Consider the following 13,133-nt stretch of genomic DNA (forward strand, 5'->3'; position numbering starts at 1 on the left):
ACGAGTGCACTTTTTCTCCATTCTTCAGGCATCTTCTCGCCCGTTGGTATTCTGTTTAATAAGTTGGTCAAAAACTCCACAACCACCTCTCCAAATTGCTTCCGTACCTCCATAGGTATTTCATAGGGACCAACTGCCTTTCCATTTTCCGTCCTCTTTAATGCGTTTCTAATTTCCCCCTTCCTCATCATTGGCACTTCCTGGTCCTTCACACTTGCCTCTTCTACTCTTCCTTCGCCCTCATTTTCTTCATTCATGAACTTCTCAAAGTATTCTTTCATCTATTTCACACACTACTGTCATCAGTCAACAGCTTTGCGTATCTATCCCTAATCACCATTACGTGCTGCACATCCTTTCCATCTCTATCCCTCTGTCTGGCCAACCTGTAGAGATCTTTTTCTCCTGTCATGTTCAGCCTGGTGCACATGTCGTCATATGCCTCTTGTTTCGCCTTTGCCACCTCTACCTTGCCCCATGTCGCATCTCAATGTATTCCTTTTGCCTCTCCTCAGTCTTCTGTGTCCAAGTTCTTCTTTGCTAACCTCTTTCCTTGAATGACTTCCTGTAATTTGGGGTTCCACCACCAAGTCTCCTTCTTCCCTTTACTACCAGAAGACCCACCGAGTACTTTTCTACCTGTCTCTCTGATCATCTTGGCTGTAGTCGTCCAGTCTTCTGGGAGCTCCTCCTGTCCATCGAGAGCCACACAACATTATTCCCTTATCAGCTTCCACCACATGGTTCTCTGCTCTAACTTTTGTCTTCTTAATCTTTTTTTTAACACACCACCAGAGTCATCCTACACACCACCATCCTATGCTGTCCAGGTACACTCTCCCCGACCACTACCTCAGTCAGTAACCTCTTTCAAATTACATGGTCTGCACAAAATATAATCCACCTGCGTGCTTCTACCTCCGCTCTTGTAGGTCACTATATGTTCCTCCCTCTTCTGGAAACAAGTGTTCACTACAGCCAACTCCATCCTTTTTGCAAAGTCGACCACCATCTGTCCCTCAAAGTTCCTTTCCTTGATGCCGCACTTACCCATCACTTCTTTATCGCCCCTGTTTCCTTTACCAACATGTCCATTACAGTCTGCACCAATCACAACTCTTTCTCCGTCTGGGATCCTCAGAACTATTTCATCTAGCTCCTTCCAGAATTTATATTTCAACTCTCCGCAACACCCTACCTGTGGGGCATAGCCGCTAATCACATTTTACAAAATACCCTCAATTTCAAATTTAAGCCTCATCACTCGATCTGATACACGTTTTACTTCCATGACATTCTTAGCCAGCTCTTCCTTTAAAATAACCTCTACTCCATTTCTCTTCCCATCTTCTTCTATATCTATCTATATATATATATATATGAAGAGTTTGTTTTCAAAACGAGACAAAGGCATTTTTTTCCGATTAAATCTGAAAAAAATGCCTGTCTCGTTTTGAAAACAAACTATATATATATATATATATATATATGCTCGTGCAACCGACTGACAAAGTTGATCGCACCAGTGCTGCAATTGAAAAGATCTGTGTGTTGCATGTTGTTAAGAGAAATGTTTTTTCCTTCCTATGTGACTTGCAGGAAGGAGTTGATTCAGTGTGGAGTTCTTGATCCAGAAAAAGACCTCTATCTGGGCAAGTTGGCACTCACTAAATTCCCCAAGAGTCCGGAGACGTGGATACATCGGTAAGACTTATTAACTGTCACGTCAATCCCAAAAGTACAGTGCCTTGTGAAAGTATTTGGCCCCCTTGAAATTTTCAACCTTTCGCCACATTTCAGGCTTCAAACATAAGGATATAAAATTTTCATTTTTTTATCATGACTCAACAACAAGTGGGACACAATCATGAAGTGGAATGAAATTTATTGGATATTTTATACTTTTTTAACAAATAAAAACCTGAAAAATGGTACGTGTAATATTATTCGGCCCCTTTACTTTCAGTGCAGCAAACTCACCCCAGAACTTCAGTGAGGATCTCGGAATGATCCAATGTTGACTGATGATGATAAATAGAATCCACCTGTGTGTAATCAAGTCTCCGTATTGTGATTAGTCTCAGGTTTCTGTTAAAAGTGCAGAGATTATCATGAAGACCAAGGATCATACCAGGCATGTCCGAGATACTGTTCTGGAGAGGTTTTCAAGCCGGATTTGGATACAAAAAGATTTCCCAAGCTTTAAACATCTCATGAAGCACTGTGCAAGCAATCAGATTGAAATGGAAGGAGTATCAGACCACTGCAAATCTACCAAGACCCGGTCGTCCCTCTCAACCTTCACCTCGAACAAGGAGAAGACTGATCAGAGATGCAACCAAGAGGCCCATGAGCACTCTGGATGAACTGCAGAGATCTACAACTTTTAACACACCATCCCCACTGTCAAACTTGGTGGTGGCAGCCTCTTGGTTTGGGCCTGCTTTTCTTCAGCAGGTACAGGGAAGATGATTCAAATTGATGGGAAGAGGAATGGAGCCAAGTACACAACCATTCTGGAAGAAAACCTGTTGGAATCTGCAAAAGACATGAGACTGGGACGGAGATTTATCTTCCAACAGGACAATGATCCAACACATAAAGCCATATCTACAATCGAGTGGTTCACAAATAATCGTAGTCTGGTGTTAGAATGACTAAGTCAAAGTCCACACCTGAATCCAATCGAGAATCTGTGGGCAGAGCTGAAGACTGCTGTTCAGAAACGCTCTCCATCCAACCTCACAACTCGAGCTCTTTTGCAAGGAAGAATGGGCAAGAATTTCAGTCTCAATGTGCAAAACAATAGAGACATACCCCGAATACTTTCTCAATGCACTGTAAATGTTGTAATACAGACTTAAGTTAAATACAACCAAGGGGACACATTTGGAGCATTCACAGTTTCTCGCTATCACTGTGTCCATGAAGGTAAAGTAAAACGTTCATAGGAACACTTATTTCATTTGGAAAATTTCATTTGGATGGGCACGTTTGTGGACAGTACAAGAAGCGAGGCTCTACAACCTGTTTCCAGTGATTCCTTCTTAGAATCAGAATCTTTTTGTCAAATGTGTCAAGAATGGACAAGGAATTCGTCTCCAGTAGTTGGGGATGCACTATGTCGAAAATAGACAGCTATTTATCCAAAAAAATAAATACTTTTGAGATATAAAAACACTTGACTGAGACTCACTTATCCTCTAGCAATTTCGACGAGAGGGAAGAAAGTGTTGGAATGTCTGCTTCTTTTAGTTTGCATTGGAGCCGTCATGAAAAAAACAAAAAACAAAGACAAATAAGACCGGCATTCTAATTTGCTGGACAATGATATGTCGAGGCCCTAGTAGATAATCCTAGGTAATACAAATGAAACAGGATAATTTCTGTCTTCCTGATGAGATTTTTGTTTGGTGCTTTACTGTGGGGTTTTTGTCATGTAAAATAGGTGCATTGGCTCAGCAAGGATTGTCAAACACCAATCTCATCATTTCTCTACTGAATAAAAGTAGACTTCTGACCGGCTTGATCGATAATTAGCATTTTATGCTGATCATCTTCCAGGTCATTCAGCGATCCAGTCATTGATCAGCTCCACAAAAGACATTTCACCACTGTCACCGTGCGGTATGAATCTAAAAGCTAGCTCATTTTCAGTGTTGTCACGTCTTGTGACTTAGTATTGTAATTATTTGATGGTCAATAAAGTTTTTTTCATTCTTGTCGCTGAACAAACGTGGTGACTCAGACAAACCACGTAAGTTTTTTGCTGTCTGTTCAAAACTGAAGTACATCGTGGGTTACGTCATCTGAATGATTCAACAAAATAAATTTGATAGAGCACCTGAAGAATGTACTTGAGGAGCATGCTGCCGAATGGATGCAAACTCTGGAGAACACCTGTGGATAGCTGGGACAGTGACAAAATTAGGGGAATATGATTAACAGTTCTTGTTACAGTAATTTTAATTGCAAGAAATTAATATTCATGGTGTTGTCCAGAATTTCTCTACTTTTTGCATGCTCCTCGTGTACATTATTCAGGTGCCTGGTCAAATTTGTTGTTGAAGCATTTAGATGAGGCCTCACGATGTACTATCGTTGTGCACAGAATAAGCAAACTAAACTGTTGTCTGGGATACTCAAAGTCCAATGACGTGTTTTTTTTCCCCCACAGACAAGATTGAAAAACTTTATCCATCAGAAAGTTACGGGAATATGCCATAAGACGTGGCAAGGCTACAAAAGAAAAAGCTTTTGGATAGATACACAAATAAGATGAGTAAATGTCTCTTGGATAGCCAATCGTTCACGCCATTGATCTGATCAGTGAATTGTCATGTAAGCCGATCAGCATTAAATATCAGTCGATGCCGATCAACTCGGTGTAAAGTTTAAATGACTAGAGAATACTTCAAGAATCTCAGTTTACAGTTCATAAGTACATACCGTACAATAAATGAAGTCATGTACAAACACAATCCCACTGACTTCTCTGTATTAAATATGCAAGCAAAGACAAAGCAAGGTTCACTTCTTTGTGAACAAATGTGTGAGAAAATATGCAAACAGTTACAGTACAATTGGAATGAATTTAGGGATTTCATTATAAATTGTCATTAATATCATGGTTCAGAGACTGGAGAAATCACTGCATGTAAGCGGCAAGGCCGAAAACCAACGTTGAGTCTTTGTGACGTTCGATCCCTCGGGTGCCACTGCATCAAAAACGGACATCAATGTGAAAAGGATATCACCATATGGGGCTAGGAATACTTTAGAAAACCAATGTCAGTAAATACAGTTTGGTGCTACATCCCCAACTGCAACTTAAAACTCTACAATGCTAAGCAAAAGCCATTTCTGAACAACACCCAGAAACAACGCCAGCTCTGATGCGCCCGAGCTCATCAAAGGTGGACTGATGCAAAGTGGAAAAGTGTTCTGGGATTCGACAAGTCCACATTTCAAATTGTTTATAGAAATTGTGCACGTCGTGTCCTCCTGTCCAAAAAGAAAAAGAGCCATCCAGACTATTATGGATCCAAAGTTGAAAAGCCAGCATCTGTAATGGTATGGATATGGCACCATTACTAGGTTCCCCCGCTACTTCGCGCTTCACTTTTTGTAGCCTTGTCTCGCGTCGTAGGTTTTTCTCTACCCCCCCTTCAAAAAAAAAAAAAAAAAGTAACAACTATCAGATCAGTACAGTATTACGGAAATACGCATTGATACAAGGCGGGTGATAGGTCCCTGGCGCGAGATGTGGATTTATCTCATGAGCTGATTGGCGGTGCATCATCGAAATCTCACTCAGAATGTTCTGCTCCACCCTCTCTCTTGTCCTTCCTTTCTGCCATTTTCTATGCTGTTGAATGAGTGCGCGATAACCTCTTGTTCACAATTCTGCCAAAGCGCTGTGCTGATGGAAAAAGCTTCCGCCAAAGTACCCATGACGATCGGCGAAAAAGTAAAACTACTGGATATACTGAAAGACGGCAGAAATTACGCTTTTGTGGCCCGCCATTATGGTGTGAATCGACGGTCCACTGAATAAAGGACAGGTGTTGGGCTCAGTTCTGAGGATTACGGTTCAATCCTGGCCCCGCCTGTGTGGAGTTTGCATGTGCTACTTATGCCTGCGTGCGTTTTCTCTGGGCATTCCGGTTTCCTCCCACATCCCAAAAACGGGGCATTCATCACAGACTCTAAATTGCCCTTAGGCGTGATTGTGAGGGCGACTGTTGTCTCTCTGCATGTGACATGCAATTGGCTGGCAACCAGTAGAGGGTGTACTTTGCCTCCTGCCCGATGACAGCTGGGATAGGCTCAAGCACTCCCACGACCCTCGTGAGGATAAGCGGCACAGAAAATGGAAGAATCCCATACCGGAACTGTTGTGGTCCGGGTTAACAAGGCCTGCCCCTGGCACTGCTGACCTGCAGGGCGTCGGTGGAAAGTCAGATTGTAATGGACATGTTGGTGAAGGAAACAGGGGCGAGGAAGAAGTGATGGGTAAGTACGGCATCCAGGATTTGTGGGACAGCTCTTCGTGGAATTAGCGAAACAGATGGAAATGGCTAGAGTGAAAACACTTTTCCAGAAGAGGCAGGAACATGGAGTGACCTACAGTGAAGAAAATAAGTATTTGAGCACCCTGTAATATTGGAAGTTCTCCCACTTAGAAATCATGGAGGGGTCTAAAATTTTCATCGTAGGTGCATGTCCACTGTGAGAGAGATAATCTAAAAAGAAAAATCCAGAAATCACAATGTCTGATTTTTTTTTTTTTTAAAACGATTTATTTGTGTGATACAGCTACAAATAACTGTTTGAACACTTGAGAAAACTAATGTTAATATTTGGTATAGTTGCCTTTGTTTGCAAATACAAATGTCAAACGTGTCCTGTACTTGTTCACCAGGTTTGCACACACTGCAGGAGCGATTATGGACCACTCCGCCACACAGATCTTCTCTAGATCAGGCACATTTTTGGGCTGTTGCTGAGAAACATGGAGTTTCTGCTCCCTCCAAAGATTTTCTATTGGGTTTAAGCCTGGAGATTGGTTAGGCCACGCCAGAACCTAGATATGCTTCTTCCTGAGCCACTGCTTGGTTTTCCTGGCTGTGTGCTTTGGGTCATTGTCATGTTGAAAGAACCAGCCATCTTCAATGCTAACTGAGGGAAAGACGTTGTTGCCCAAAATCTCCCAATACACAGCCGCGGTCATCCCCTCCTGAATACAGTGCAGTCATCCTGTCCCATGTGCAGAAAAACACCCCCAAAGCATGATTCTACCACCCGCATGCTTTACAGTCGGACTGGTGTTCTTGGGATGGAACTAATTATTGTTCTTCCTCCAATCACGGTTAGTGGAATTAGGACCAAAAAGTTCCATTTTGGTCTCATCTGACCACAAAAACTTCTCCCATGACTCCTCCGTATCATCCAAAGGGTCATTGGCAAACTTAAGACGGGCCTTGATGTGCTGTTTTTTGCAGAGGAACCTTCCTTGCCATGCATGATTTCAAAGCATTACGTCTTCGTTTATGACCGACAGTTTCCTTGGAAACGGTGGTCCCAGCTTTTTTTAGGTCATTGTCTGAGTCCTGTTGTGTAGTACTGGGCTGATCACACACTTTTTTAAGGATCATTGACACCCCCACGAGGTGATTTCTTGCATTTTGTTCCACTCCGATTGAGATTGACCGTCTTGTTTAGCTTCTTCCATTTTCTAATGATTGCTCCAACAGTGGACCTTTTTTCACCAAGCTGCTTGGCAATTTCTCCAGAGCCCTTTCCAGCCGTGTGGAGTTGTACAATTTTGTCTCTGGTGTCTTTGGACAGCTCTTTGGTCTTGGCCAAGTTACAAGTTTGAGTCTTACGGATTGTATGGGGTGGGTAGGTGTCTTTATGCAGGTAACGACCTCACACAGGTGCATCTGATTCAAGATAATACATGGAGTGGAGGTGGACTTTAAAAGGCAGACTAACAGGTCTTTGAGGGTCGGAATTCCATCTGATAGACAAGTGTTCAAACACTTTTTTGAAGCTGTATCACACAAATAAATCCTTAAAAAAGTCATGCATTGTGATTTCTGGATTTTTTCTTTTTAGATTATCTCTCTCACAGTCGACATGCACCTACGATGAAAATTTCAGACCCCTCCTTGATTTTCCAAGTGGGAGAACTTCCAATATAGCAGGGTGTTCACATACTTATTTTCTTCACTGTATAAAAGCGGTGGGAGAAGCACGCAGGTGGATTATATTTTGTGCTGATGATGTAATCTGAAAGAGGTTACTGACTGTAAGGTAGTGGTAGAGGAGAGTGTAACTCGACAGCTTAGGATGTTGGTGTGGAGGATGACTCTGGTGGTGGGTAGGTAGATTGAGAAGAGAGGTAGAGCAGGGAACCATGTGGTATAAGGTGAGAAAGTAAGAATGTTATGCATTCTTTAGGAAAGAGGTGACACAGGCTCACGATGGACAGGAGGAGCTACGGAAAGACTGGACTACTACAGCCAAGGTGATCAGAGAGACAGGCAGGAGAGTACTTGGTGTGTCTTCTGGTAGGAAAGGGGAGAAAGACACTTGGTGGTGGAAGCCCAAAATACAGGAAGTCACACAAGGAAAGAGCGAAGAAGAAGTGGGACATTGAGAGGACTGAGGAAAGGCGGAAGGAATACATTGAGATGCTTGGTCCCATTTTTAAGAACAAAGGTGATGTTCAGCACTGTGGGAACTATAGGGGAATAAAGTTAATGAGCCACACAATAAAGTTGTGGGAAAGTGTATTGGAGGCTAGACTCAGGACAAAAGTATCTGTGAGCAACAGTATCATTTCATGCCTAGAAAAGAGTACCACAGTTGCATTATTTACCCTGAGGATGCTAGTGGAAAAGTACAGAGAAGGTCAGAAGGAGCGAGATTGTGTCTTTGTGGATCTAAAGAAAGCCTATGACAGAGTACCAGGAAAGGAACTGTGGTACTGCATGCATAAATCTGGTGTGGCTGAGAAACATGTTAGAATAGTACAGGACATGTATGATGGCAGCAGAAAAATGGTGAGGTGTGCCGTAGATGTGACAGTAGAATTTAAGGTGAAGGTGGAACTGCATCAGGGATCAGCTCTGAACCCCTTCCTGTTTGCTGTGGTAATGGATAAGCTGACAGATGAGGTTAGACTGGCGTCACCTTGGACCATGATGTTCACAGATGATATCATGAAATGCAGCGAAAGCAGGGAGCAGGTGTCGGCACAATTGGAAAGATGGAGGTATGGACTGGAAAGGAGAACGATGAAGATTAGCCGAAGTAAAACAATATAAGTGCGTGAATGTTCAGATTGTGCTTCAAGCTGGTAGCAGTTTAAACAGAAGCCTAACCTCTAACCAGCCCGATCGAAATTCAATAAATCCTGCTGATTTGGGACTGAATGTTGTGAATACTCGACGTGGGACGCTCCTGGCGACAATTTCTGTGCCACCTTAGTCCCCAAATTGGTGCCGTATCGTTCGCGTCAAAGCTGCTCACCCCAAGTAGGGATCGCAAAAAACCGCTTACTTTCATAACCGGTTTTAACAAAACACCTGTAGCAAAAAAACGATTAACCGGTTTTAAAACCGGTACCATTGTGGTGTTTACATAATTCACCCGCGGGACCACGAGTTGGGGTGCGGAACGGACTGTTTTTGTTGTTGCTCTTCCGGAGTGACGAGTTCACAGAGTTGTGTGAGTAGTGTTTTGATGTCTGCCAATAAAACAAGTTTTGTTCCTGTGTCCGACACTCCGACTCCTTTTTCTCCGGCGCTACAACTTCTTGTAAAGTACTCCCATACTTTGGAGCGTTTCCTCGATGCCAGGTTTGAGGTTTCTTTGATTTAAGTGAATGTTCTTTTGAGTCCAATTTTACTGTAACAGCGAAACTTGAAAAAAGTGGAAATGATATTGAAAAAATAGCGCAATGTGGAGTACCGGAACCGGAAGAAATGATTGGAAATTTTAACCGATTTCGAAAGTCCGATTACGGTTTCGGTGTTAAAAAAAACGAAAACCGGTTATAGCAAGTTATTTGTAAACGGTTGCGATCCCTAGCCCCAAGTTTGCCAAGCTGAGACCTCTACCAACAAAAGCGTCTGTTTTCTAATATTTACTGAGAAAAACGTCAAACGCTAGGGACGTTGAATGTTGGGACTATGACAGGAAAAGCTCGAGTTGGTTTCCATGATGATTAGGAGAAGGGTTGATATATTGTGCATCCAAGAGAGCAAGTGGAAAGGGAGTAAGGCGAGAAGTTTAGTAGCAGGGTTTGAAGGGCACTGGAAAGGAAAGGAATGAAGTTTAGCTGTAATAAAACAGAATATATGTGCGTGAATGAGAAGGCGGAGGAGGAAGAGTGAAGCTCCAGGGAGAAGAGATTGCGAGGGTGGACGACTTCACATACTTGGGGTCAACAATACGGAGCAACGGTGAGTGTGGTCAGGAAGTGAAGAAACAGATCCAAGCGGAACAGTTGGCGGAAGGTGTCTGGTGTTCCATGTGACAGAAGAGTCTCCGCTACGATGAAGGGCAAAGTTTATAAAACACTGGTGAGGCTGGCCATTATGTTCGGATTAAAAACAGTGGCACTGAAGAAACAACAGGAAGCAGAACTGTTGGTTCCAGAAATTAAGATGCTGAGGTTCTCGCTTGGAGTGAACAGTTTGGATAGGATTAGAAATGAGCTTACTAGAGGGACAGCCAAAGTTGGATGTGTTGGAGACAAGGTTAGAGACAGCAGGCTTCGATGACACTCTGTGGCGACCCCTAATGTGACAAGCCGAAAGGAAAGGAAGAAGAAGAAGTAGTTAATCGTGATCCAAGTTCATTCTGATACGCTCCATTTTTTTGTTTGACCTTTTCAAACTACAGCTACAACACTGGCTTTCCGGAAGATCTCAGAGGTCCATGTTATGTGATTGTTTGTGCTCCTTCATCAGCGTCGCACCCGCTCTCCAATACGTCAAGTTCCGCCTGTGTGTATTCTGGCTCAAACGCATCGACTTGAACATAATGTTATTTCTGTTTTGTTTGTAATTTATTTCAAATAGGGGACGTTCTCTGTTCAGTGAAACGTAACCACAAGCAATGGGGGGGTCAGAACAGGGAGCACATCAGGGGTGGCAAACACTGATTAGTTATCAGTTTTCCAGCCGGTGTCATTGAAATGTCTGCGCGTGAGAGGATTTTTGATAATACTTTTCGAGGTGAAATCTGTGGATAATTTTGGCTTTTGTGTGCTCCCATTCCCATTATTTTCGACAAAGTCCTCCTTTAAGGAGGTTACTGACTGTAAAGTAGCAATATGGGAGAGTGAAGATCAACTGCATACGATGATGTATAGAATTTCTCTGTTGCTGGGAAGGAAGATTAAGAAGACAAAGATAGAGCCGAGAACCATGTGGTAGAAGCTGAAAAAGGAAGAATGTTGTGTGGCCTTTCAGAAAGATGTGAGACAGGCTTTCGATGGACCGGAGGTACTCCTTGAAGACTGGACTACTACAGGCAAGGTGATCAGAGAAAAATGCAGGCGAGTACTTGGTGTGTCTTCTGGTAAGAAAGGAGTGACTGAGACTTGGTGGTGGAACCATAAAATACAGGAACCCATACCAGGAAAGAGGTTGATGAAGAAGAAGTGGGACACTGAGCGGACTGACGAGAGGCGAAAGTAATACATTGAGATGCAAGTCAGATCATGCGACGTAGGGCCAAGTTAGAGGTGATAAAAGCTAAATACGAGGCATATAACATGTACACTAGGTTTGTCACAAAAGAAGGAGAAATGGATTCCTCCAGGTTTGCCAGACAGAGGGATCGAGATGGGAAGGATGTTCAGCAGATTAGGGTGATTTAGGATAGCTATAGAAATGTGTTGACTAGTGTCAGTCGTGTGGTAACTAGATGTAAAGAATACATAGTTAATGAATGAAGAAAATGAGAGAGAAGGAACCTCTTCATTTCTCAAAAGGCAAGTGGGGTGGACCATGAAGTGGCATTGATTAGTAAGGGGGAAGTAAGTTTGAAAGTCACTAAAGAGGATGAAAAATTGAAAAACAGTAGGTCCTGATTACATAGCTGTGGAGGTGTTGAAACAATTTGGTGAGGTGGCTGAGTTTTTGACCAGTTTATTCAACAGACTGTTAGTGGGTGAGAAGATGCCTGAAAAATAGGGGAATTGTGTGTTTCTTCCAATTTTTAACACTTTGCAGACCTGTGGGAACTACAGAGGAATAAAGTTGATGAGCCACACAATGATGTAAAAGGAAAGAGTATTGGAGGCTCGTCTCAGGACAGAAGTATGTCTATGAGCAACAGGATGGTTTCATGTCTTGAAAGAGGACCAGAGTTGCATATTCTGGGACGATCAGGATCGACATCTTAGAAGTTTCTCCCTGTGGGTCTTTTACCCACACCAGGTTTGATTCCAAAGCGATCGACCTTTTTGTTGTTATGCAACTTGGAATAGCTTCTTCGTCTTTCACGCCCAGGTGTCACACAAAAAGGTCATTTGCTTTCCGTTAATCATCAATGTAATTTCGGATTTAACATGATCTAATGTTAAAATGCCCTACAAGTATCTTTTTTATGTCATCTTTAGTTTGAGTGTTAAATTGCTGTAACACTGTTTCCTGGTGGGAGGCAGGCTGGCCTAGTCATGCAGTTGTTGCCAATTTGTTTTTTTTGAGACAATCATGAGAAATATGTCCCTTTTCTCCAATACACCAGCAAATAATCTCTCTTATTAAAATCACGTCTACTCTTCCTCGATTTCCCTGATTGTTGAAATGTTAGCATAAAGCCCCATAAATTTCCCTTTCTTCTTCTTTTCCTTTCAGCTTGTCCCGTTAGGGGTCACCACATTGTGTCATCTTTTTCCATCATAACCTATCTCGTGCATCTTCCTCTAACACCCACTCTCAGGGTTAGACCCCAAGTATTTGAAGTCGTCCACCCTCGCTATCTCTTCTCCCTGGAGCTTCACTCTTCCTCTTCCGCCCCTCACATTAATGCACATATATTCTGTTTTACTTCGGCTAATCTTCATTCCTCTCCTTTCCTGTGTGTGCCTCCATCTTTCTAATTTTTTCTCCGTCTGCTCCATGTTTTCACTGCAGACTATAGTCATCTGCAAACATCATAGTCAGGGGATTCTAGTCAGCCATCTGTCAGCCTATCCATTACTACCGCAAACAGGAAGGGGCTCAGCGCGCATCCCTGATGCAGTCTCACCTCCACCTTAAATTCTTCTGTCACACCTACGGCACATCTCACCGCTGTTCTGCTGCCCACATACATATCCTGTACTATTCTAACATATTTCTCTGCCACACCAGACTTGTGCATGGAGTACCACAGTTCATCTCATAATCTTTATTCCTCTATAGTTTCCATAGCTCTGAACATCGCCTTTGTTCTTAAAAATGAGGACTAGCACACTTTTCCTCCATTTTTCTGGCGCTAGTATTCTATTAAATAAGTTGGTCAAAAACTCCACAGGCACCTCTCCAAATTGTTTGCATACCTCCACTGCTATGTCGTTAGGACCAACTGTCTTTCCATTTTTCATTCTGTTCGGTGCCTTTCTAACT

The 13,133-nt window shown here is 42.7% G+C and overlaps 1 protein-coding gene across 6 annotated transcripts in view; it reads left to right on the top strand.

Moving 5' to 3' along the window:
* Positions 1-13,133, top strand: part of ptar1 (protein prenyltransferase alpha subunit repeat containing 1) — a 125,044-nt gene that overhangs the window by 86,110 nt on the left and 25,801 nt on the right. For all 6 annotated transcript variants that reach the window (XM_061816916.1, XM_061816915.1, XM_061816921.1 and 3 more), the window contains one exon: positions 1,600-1,704. In XM_061816916.1, the coding sequence (XP_061672900.1) occupies positions 1,600-1,704 (105 nt within the window). The remainder of the gene's footprint in view (positions 1-1,599; positions 1,705-13,133) is intronic.

The sequence above is a fragment of the Syngnathoides biaculeatus genome, chromosome 4, assembly GCF_019802595.1.
Source record: "Syngnathoides biaculeatus isolate LvHL_M chromosome 4, ASM1980259v1, whole genome shotgun sequence".
NCBI classification, from domain to species: domain Eukaryota; kingdom Metazoa; phylum Chordata; class Actinopteri; order Syngnathiformes; family Syngnathidae; genus Syngnathoides; species Syngnathoides biaculeatus.